This window comes from Helobdella robusta, assembly GCF_000326865.2.
Source record: "Helobdella robusta unplaced genomic scaffold HELROscaffold_30, whole genome shotgun sequence".
NCBI classification, from domain to species: domain Eukaryota; kingdom Metazoa; phylum Annelida; class Clitellata; order Rhynchobdellida; family Glossiphoniidae; genus Helobdella; species Helobdella robusta.
The window spans coordinates 1,116,616-1,126,185 of record NW_008704502.1 but is presented as its reverse complement, the minus strand read 5'-3'; the positions used below and the strand labels follow the sequence as shown (position 1 = coordinate 1,126,185).

Below are 9,570 nucleotides of genomic sequence, written 5' to 3'. Positions count from 1 at the left end.
CGTTAATTTTAGAGATAGTGATGACGATGATGGCGAAGATGATGATGATGGCGAATATTTCTTTTTCATTTCTAGTTCGAAAATAAATGAAAAAATATAAATGATTCATTGATTGAATGAACGAATGAATGAATAAATGAATGAGTAAATGAATGAATGAACGAACGAGCCCCAACCCTGACCCAACCATATAAGAGTGTAGTATCGGCATCCTGTCCCAACTGGTTCTTAGCCGAGCAAGTATACAATCCGTAATCATTCTCTCCAATGATCATAATCCTTAAACTCAACGTTACGTAATACGTTGTGGACAGTTTCGAATCCAGTGGGAGTGAATTCGGTCCCGTGGCGGACAAATTCGGTCCCGCGTCCATATCCGGATAGTTGGATTCAAACGCTGAATTTTCTTGTCCAAGGTTCTCGGGGAATTTCAGGGACGAAATGGTCTCCGAGCTCCCGTAATAAAGTTCGACGCTTCGCATCCTCGTGTTCGAGATCGTTTCGCCATTCTTCTCCCAAACTGCAGTTGCCTTGAATGAGAAATTGTGTACATGTTTGTGTGCGTGTGTTTGTTTGTGTGCGTGTGTGTAGGTGTTTGTTTGCGTGTGTGTGTGCGTGTGTGTGTACGTATCTGTGCACTTTGGTGCTGTGAGAGTGATTAATTAGTTGGTTAGCTGACCAATTAATCAGCAATTACAAAATTTAATCTAGGATCAATACAATTCACTCAGACATTTCTTAACTAAATCTCAAAAAAAACACAAAATGAACTATTTCAACAACAAAAAATTAAGCCAATCAGACTTGTGGGTAGGCGAAAACCCTGCACTCCAATATTGTCTCCCTGCCTCTTGATTGGCTGATCTTTCTATTGACGACCTTCACCTTTGGAGGAACTGGTGACGATGATGATGATGTTGGCGGTGATGATGATGATTGTGATAGAGATAAGAATGATAATAACGTTGTGATGTTGGCGATGACAACGAGGGTAATGATGATGATTAAGATAACTAAAACCATCATCATCCATTACAAAAAACCATTATCGTCATCATCATCAACACGATAATTATGATCATTATCACAACTATTTTCATCATCATCTTCATCGTCATTCCCTTACAAGCCACAAAGATCCTGAAGTACTTGACAGCCGGTCGTCCCACGCCATTGCTTGCCGTGCACGTGTATATTCCGGAACAATGGCGTGTAACTCTACGGATCAACTGGATCCCCCCTAAACCGTCAGGGCAGTTCATTCATTAATTGGTTTGCCTGACTTTCTATTCATTCATCCATTTTTATCCATCTTCATCCATAGAACCATTAAATCATTCGATCGTTTCTTCGTTCGTTCATTCACTCATTCATTTATTCACTCATTTACTCATTCATTCACTCCTTCATTCTCTCATTCACTCATCGATGTATATGTTCATCTACATTCATTCAGTTAAATTTAATTAAGTAACAGTTAGAAACAAATGGCCGAGGAATCCAAACTCACCCAGACCCGCGCACCTCTCTTCCTCCTCCTGATCCGCCGCCAACCCTCCACCTATGACGTCATCATTATTAACTTCTGGTAGTAGTAGGGACCTACGCGACCACGTGATTTCCGGCTGTGGACTTCCGGTGGCGTTGCATGCGATCGTTAAGTTGGCCCCCTCGTGGACTACGATGATTTCTTTGCTGGGAGAGGGGCCCAAAATTGTGGGCGGGACTTAATGAATGAAAAAGTGAATAAATGAGTTAATAATGGATGAATAAATTAATGAATATATGAGTGAGGGATTGAAGTATGGATGGCAGGCGAATGAATAAACGAACAGCTGGATGGATAAATTGATGGATGTGATGGATGTAGGAACGACCAAATGGATTAACGAATGAACAAACGAACGAAAGAATGAATAAATTTAATAAATGAATGAAAAACAAAAAAATTGATGGTTGATTGAGCGAGAAGATGAATTGTATGTATGTATTTTTAGATTGAACCTCCTGTCAAAAATAGAAAATATGTAAATTAAAAGTTATAATATAGAACGAATTATCAATTAAACTTCTTTTATAAAAAGCATAGGTGTGCAATAAATAATGAGAGAGAAAGAAAGTAGAGACACTCACACACACACACACACACACACACACACACACACACACACGCACACACACACATTACACACGCACACACACGAAAACGCACCAACCATTAACAAATAAATGAACGACTTTCCTCTTAACTAAGTACGTATTAACGGTGCACCTGTATTGGCCGGCGTCTGACATTCTCACCTCTCTGACTTGAAGATGCCAGTTTTCAACGTTGGGCCTCTCAATGGCAAATCTGGTTTTTTTTGGGGGGGGGAGTTATTACGGCGAGAAATGAGAATGATGATGCTGATGATGATTGTAGAGATGATGATGATGCTGTTGTTGATGATGATAGTGGTGATGATGACGATGAAGATGCTGTTGTTGTTGTTGATGATAAAGGTGGTGGTGATGATGATGATGATGACCGTGGTGATGGTGATGATGACGATGTTCGTGGTGGTGGTGATAATGATGATGTTCGTGTTGGCGGTGGTGATGATGATGATGTTATTAGAACCTTGAATCGTCCACGATCCTCCTCTCCTCGTAAGTCAGCGTTATGGAATTCGAGTCTAACCATGCTACCTTTACAATCGTTCAGTCATTTTTTTTAATTAATTAATTTACTCATTTATTCATTCGTTCATTTATCTATCCATTCACATCCATCCATCCATTCATTCATTTATCCATTCATTCATCCATTCACCTTATACTTTCCGAGGTTTTCTATTGAACACAGCAGGAGAGCCGTCTGGCCAATGATGACCGTCACATTGGAGAAAGCACTGTCCAGTTTGGGCTCTAGACCGAGTACTGATTATTATTACTTACTATTATTATTATTTATTATTATTATTATTTATTATTATTATTTTTATCATTGTTATTATTACGATCAAACCTTTGTCAAACAAGTTGTTCATCGCCGCGAATCTCTTTCCATCTCTGGCTGTATATAAAAAAAATAAAACAATAATCTACGCACACGCACACACACACACACATACTACAGACACACACACACACACACACACACACAATACTTAAAAGATAACCGCACTTAATTTTCAATGGTTTTCCAATAACAACAACAACAATAATAATAATAAATATAATAATAATAATAAAAATAATTTATAATAATAATAGGAAGATATAATAATAATAAAAATAATTACATTTCTACATGTACAAACACATTCACAAACATTTTTCTACGTGTGTATGTGATAAAAGTGCATGTGTGTTTGCATATATATGTGCGTGTTTATATGTACTATGTGTGTATGTGTTTGTGTGTGTATGTGTACGTGCGTGTGGATTTATATCTGTGTATGTGTTTCTATATATGTATGTTTATCCAAAAAGTAAAGTGTTATGTAAACTAGAGGATGCAAATCTGTTGACATTTATGTATATTTTATACACAAATATTGTTATACTTAAGTGTATATATGTGTATGTATGTATGTGTGTGTATGTGTGAGTTTATGTGTGTATGCATGTATGTGTGTGTACGTGTGTAAGTGTATGCACGTATGTGTATAATAATAATAATAATAAAAAAGACATATTTTATTGTAACTAAAAAACAAAAAATTATTGATATTTCTTTCTACTACAATTACTACAAAAAAACAACTACTAATACCACTACTTTTACTACTACTACTACTACTGCTACTACTACTACTACTGCTATTACTACCACCACTACTGCTCCTACTACTACTACCACAAATGACACATTCACTTAGCGGCCAGCTTAACTTACGTCATGGCGACTTAAATGTTTAACTCTCTGTTTGTTGCCTATTTAAGTATTCTAACTTTAAAAACGTCAAATTTACACATGTAAAGAGAGAGAGAAAGAAAGTGAGAGAGAGAGAAAGAAAGAAAAAGAGAGAAACATACAGACAGACAGACAGAGAGAAAGCAATAGAAAAAAATGGCGAGATAAGGCATTTATAAAAAACGAAAATAAAGTAAATTTTTTTGAGGAAATTTATTTCATTTTGTAAACTGAATCATCATTATTATTACCGAAAGATAGATGGATGGATGGATAGTTGGTTGATTGGATTGGTAGATGGATTGACGGATAAATGGATGGATGAATGAATGGATAGATGGATGGATGATGGGTGAATGAACAAATAGTGAAGGGGCGAATCGATACAATAGTTAAATAATTAAAAAATTAAAAAATAATAATAAAAAAAATATATTAACCTAAATTATTTCGAAATCCAGTTGACTCGTCGTCATAATAATTGTTGTTATTAATTCCGCCAACGATTACGACACTCGGGGCAAGGAATACGAATACAAGAAATATCATTATAACATTTGCTAGTCGTATACCAACTTCGTTTCCGTGATTATTTGGTATTCTTATTATTATTATTATTATATTATTATTATTAGTAGTAGTAGTTTTGTAGCAATGGTAGCAGTAGTAGTAGTAGTAGTTTTGTAGTAGTAGTAATGGTAGCAGTAGTAGTAGTAATAGTAGTAGTAGTAGTAGTAGTAGTAGTAATTGTAATAGTAGTATTGTGTTTATTATTATTATTATTTCATATTTATCACTGACTTAATTGCATTTAAACCGACAAACATATATTATTAATATCCTTCTTCTTCTTCTTCTCCTTATTATTATTATTATTATTATTATTATTATTATTATTATTATTGAGTATTATTACTACATATTTTTGTAAAAAAATTACTAATTTACTACGCCTAGAAGATACTAATATATATTTTTTCAACGTATATATATATATCTTTATATATGTATATATCTGTATATATATATATATATATATATGTGTGTGTGTGTGTGTGTGTGTGTGTGTGCGCGTGTGTGTGGGTGACGTATCATAAATCAGGTGAGCGGCAGAAGACATAGGCGGTCAACAATGGATTTCTTAAGTGTGTCTGTATAACACAGACACACAAACACAGACAAACAAACACACATACATACACACACACACACATATATATATATAATATATATATTATTTAATACAGTAGCGGATCTATTAGGTAAAAATTTTAAACTCCTAAAATGTAAACAAAGTTGTCTAGATTTGCGAATATATATACATATATACATAACTACAAGTACTACTCCTGCTGCTACTGTTGCTGCTGCTACTACTAGTGATACTGCCAATGAAAATAATAATAAAAATAAAGATGGTAGTAGATGGAGAAAGCAAGAATAATAATAATAACAACAAACCAATTCAGAGCAATTTTAGCGGACGTGGAAATTTAATTAGGGACATATAGGATAATTTGTCATCACTACACATACATACATACATACATACACACACAAACATACGCACATACACAAACATACATACATACGCACATACATACATACATACACACAAACATACATACATACATACATCCATACATACATACATAAATACATACATACATACATACATACATACACACAAACATACACACATACATACTTACACAAATACACACAACAACTGCAAAAAAACTCCCTTCGTCTTACGATGACGATTTTTTTTTTTAAATTTTTTGCACGAAATACATCTGATACTTATTACATATTAATGCATGCACACATACGTACACACATGCATACACACACATGCATATACACACACAAATATACACACGCACACACACACACATACACATCATCAAAACGTCGCATTCTGAACATTTTGAACCCAGTAACGCAAAAAATGGCAGTAGTGATAACATAATGCAATTTGCTGTTTTAGTAGTAGTAGAAGTAGTAGTAGTAGTACTACTACTAGTAGTAGTAGTAGAGTAGTAGTAGTAGTAGTAGTAGTAGTAGCAGCAGCAGTAGTTGTTGTTTTTATTGCTGCAGAAGGAACAGTATTTTTGAAAAGTACAGAAACACGCACGCACACACACAAACATACATTCACACATGCATACAAACATACATACAAATAAACACACGCATACTTTCGCATGCGACCGTCCGTCCATCAATCATTCATTCTATCAATCTATCATTTCATTCTTTCTTCTTCGCCACATTCAATTACGCATGTATTTTCAACTCTTCATTATAATAATACTACTAGTAATAGGTACTGTGTTTATAAAGAATGCGCGTGTACATGGATTGTACGAATTGATAGTTCGATAGAGTAGATGGATTGAGATGAAGATAGTAGATGAAGAACATAATAAAAGATGTATAGATAACAGATCAGAGATAGCTAAAGTAGAATGAAAAGCTAAAGATAGGATAGAGGGAGGGAGAGAGAGAAGGTTGGGAAAATTATTCATTTATGTGTATATATATATATATATATATATATATATACATATATACATACATATATATATCAAATATATAAAGAGAAAAGGGAAAGTTAGAGAGAGATAGAGAGAGAGAGGAGGGAGAGAGAGAGAGAAGAAAAAGGGAGCAAATATATTTTTCTTTTTTAGATTCCGGGTCATTGGAGACGTGTAAGTGGTAATTTCAATCAGGAAGTGGAATTAGCAGACGGATATGAAGTGAGCAAAACAGAAGATAGTAAAACAAAAAACAGAAAAAAACATTTATGTAGCGCGCGTTCTTTTATTCTTGTCTTGTTCTCAACAGCTTCACTGCGTCATTATCGTCGTCATCGTTGTTTGCACACGTAAAAATATATTACTATACCGTAGTCCATAGTTTGGGTTGGGTGGCCGTACAAGCTCATTTGAGCTTCTGTGTCTCCATGCTTTGTTGCTGAATAAATTGAATTCCTATACTATAAATCTGACGGGGACAGAGTGAGATTGTTTGCACAAGTATAAGTATACTATACCATAGTTTAATTCCTATACTACAAATCTGGCTGACGAAGATATCGAATGGGATTGTTCCTCTATTTTATTGTTTGCACATATAAGTATATTACTGTACCATAGTTTAATTCCTACAAATTTGACGAAGATATTGAATGAGATTGTTCCTCTATTTATTATTCAGTAAAACAAGCGTAATTTTTCATCACTTCTTCGTTGAAAAGCTGAAAACAAAGTAACAGAAATAAAATTTATCAAGACATTGTTTGCTATTTTTTGTCAGGGGGGTAAAAGTGGTAGGAGTAATATGACCGAACGTTTCAAAGTGGTAGTATTTACATGTCCATATACTGTAATATGTACTGTGTGACACACACACACACGCATCAGAACAGAAACTATATAACTAAGTACTCCGTGCCATTGTAATTATCATCAAATTGAATACTCATCATTTTCATTAAGTATCGTCCTCAGAATCATAATTTATCCATAATAATTAATATTGTTATAATTAATTAATTAATTATTATTATTCCTATATACTCATATATATATTTTCCCTCATGTATATACACATGAGGGAAAATCTTTAAACAGGGTTTTATGGCATTAAAAATACAAGGAGAAAAATTAGAAAATTCTGTTGCTTCACTTCATCATCACCATCACTATCATCCTTATTTTAATCAATACTATCAACACCACCACCATCATCATCAGTTTAGCTGTCATCATTATTTACATAACAATCACCATCATCACAATCATCACCATCATCTGTTAATCAACGTCTAGCTTGTTTCTTTTGCTTTGAGCACTAGATGGCCTAGAAATAAACAAATTAATTAATTAATAAGTAGTGATCACAAAGTCACCATCATTTTTAATCAGTTTCATCATCACCCGAATCCCAATGCTCAATAGCATCATCGTCATCATTATTATCATCGAAACCAATAGAATTTTTATCACCATCATAATCAACATCATCACAACCATTACCAGGCTAGCCTACATTATAATTATTGTCATCATCACTATCACTATCATCATCATCACTATCATCATCACAATCACCATCACCATGGAAACTATTAGAACTTACATATCCTGTGACATCCTCTTGGTTGGGTTTTTCGGTGAAGCCCCACTCGAATTATCTACGTGAAGGTCAAGGTTAATCAATAAATAGCCTACTTATATGCATTTATCAATCAATCACAATCAATCAAATCATGTACATTCAACCAATCAACCAATCACTTATCCAACAAACGAACCTTGCAGCCATCGAACTTGAGTAGCTGGGCCATAGCCCTTTTCATTACGAGCAGCAATCCTGAATATGATAGCCGGTTTAGTTGTATAGTCGATGTGGGCAGTCACTAAGCTAGAATTTGCCACAACACACTGAGGATTAGGACCGCAGTATACTCTAACAAACGCCAGCTGGCTGGCGCCTGAGCTAGGATTTTGGGCGACTTTAGTGACGTTAGGGTTGGATGATTGTTCGTTTTTGACAGCAAGGTATACAGAGTACTCAAGAATGTTTCCAGCAGTGTTCTGTGGTGGATCCCACGATAGGTGGGTGCCTTCTGTACTCTGTTTTGTATGTTACAGTATACATGTTTTGTATGTGCGAATATGTGTACCCGTGCTTTTGTGTACGTTTAAATGTAGACAGAGTGTACAAACCAACTAACCTTACTGATCTTGATAGACGATGGAGCTCCGGGAAAGCCAGGCAGACAGGTTTTAAATGCTGTGACCTCACTGAATGGACCCCTACCACAGGAATTTATGGCTGCCACTCTAAATTTGTAGGCTGTGCCTAGTTTTGAATGAAGGGATGATGAAGAGAATTATCTTTACTGTAAAACTGAAAAACAGCAATGGCCACTACAATAGCCACTAAATCTCCCATTATAACAAATATGAGTAAGCAAGAAACACAGACCTGGTAAGAGATCCTGTCTTTTGGCACCTGAATTATTGCTATTCAGCCCAACAACATCTATATCCTACACAAGTTTTTTTTACAATTATAATAATAATTATCATTATTTATAACTGTTATCATGAATATTATTCAGAACTTATTTAAACATTAGCACATATATAAAGCAAGTTAACTTTTTATTTCATTATTTCAACGAACCGTCAACAAAAAGAACATCATTAAGAAGTAGGAACATCATTGCCCTCATCATCAACAACATTACGAACAACATTACGAACAACAACAGCAACATCATCATCGTCTTTATTTTCGAACGACAGCAACTCAGAACTAACATCCCCACTGCCCGTTGAGAGATCAGAGGTCAGATTGTAGTATGTCACCACAAATGACGTACTCTTAATAATGCCCACATCGCACCACTGACTAGCTTCCCGTGAAGTTGGCGTCATCACCTTCGTGTCAGTGCTGCCGCCGTTAGTGTTGTTGCTGGCAGCATTTTGTTGTTGTTGCTGTTGTTGTTGCTGTTGTTGTTGCAGCAGCTGCTGTTGTTGCAGCTGATGTATCAAGGATTTATCATCTGTTTCCTGTGGTAGAATTAAATGATGGATAAATGGATAAAGTGTAAAAAATATAATAGTTTAATTGTTCTACCACATGTACGTATCACC

The 9,570-nt window shown here is 35.0% G+C and overlaps 3 protein-coding genes across 3 annotated transcripts in view; all 3 read right to left on the bottom strand.

Moving 5' to 3' along the window:
- The window catches only part of HELRODRAFT_174573 (hypothetical protein), a gene marked incomplete at both ends in the record, with an annotated part of 1,409 nt that extends 147 nt beyond the window's left edge, over positions 1-1,262 (bottom strand). Inside the window, 4 exons of the mRNA XM_009022021.1 lie at positions 1-71; positions 167-530; positions 805-896; positions 1,127-1,262. The exon at positions 1-71 is cut by the window's left edge and continues 147 nt beyond it. Coding sequence (XP_009020269.1) covers positions 1-71; positions 167-530; positions 805-896; positions 1,127-1,262 — 663 coding nt within the window. The remainder of the gene's footprint in view (positions 72-166; positions 531-804; positions 897-1,126) is intronic.
- A 342-nt stretch (positions 1,263-1,604) lies between these two features.
- On the bottom strand, positions 1,605-2,911 carry HELRODRAFT_123548 (hypothetical protein; the record flags this gene model as incomplete). Its single annotated transcript, XM_009022020.1, has 4 exons — positions 1,605-1,726; positions 2,217-2,353; positions 2,621-2,688; positions 2,813-2,911. Coding segments are annotated over 4 exons (426 nt in total), but the record flags the coding sequence as incomplete, so codon positions are not given.
- A 5,291-nt stretch (positions 2,912-8,202) lies between these two features.
- Positions 8,203-9,351, bottom strand: HELRODRAFT_81280 (hypothetical protein; the record flags this gene model as incomplete). The annotated part of the gene is made up of 4 exons (XM_009022019.1): positions 8,203-8,541; positions 8,643-8,770; positions 8,897-8,934; positions 9,218-9,351. 4 exons carry the CDS (start codon positions 9,349-9,351, stop codon positions 8,203-8,205), a joined length of 639 nt encoding a protein of 212 aa, XP_009020267.1.
- Positions 9,352-9,570: the final 219 nt, after the last annotated feature.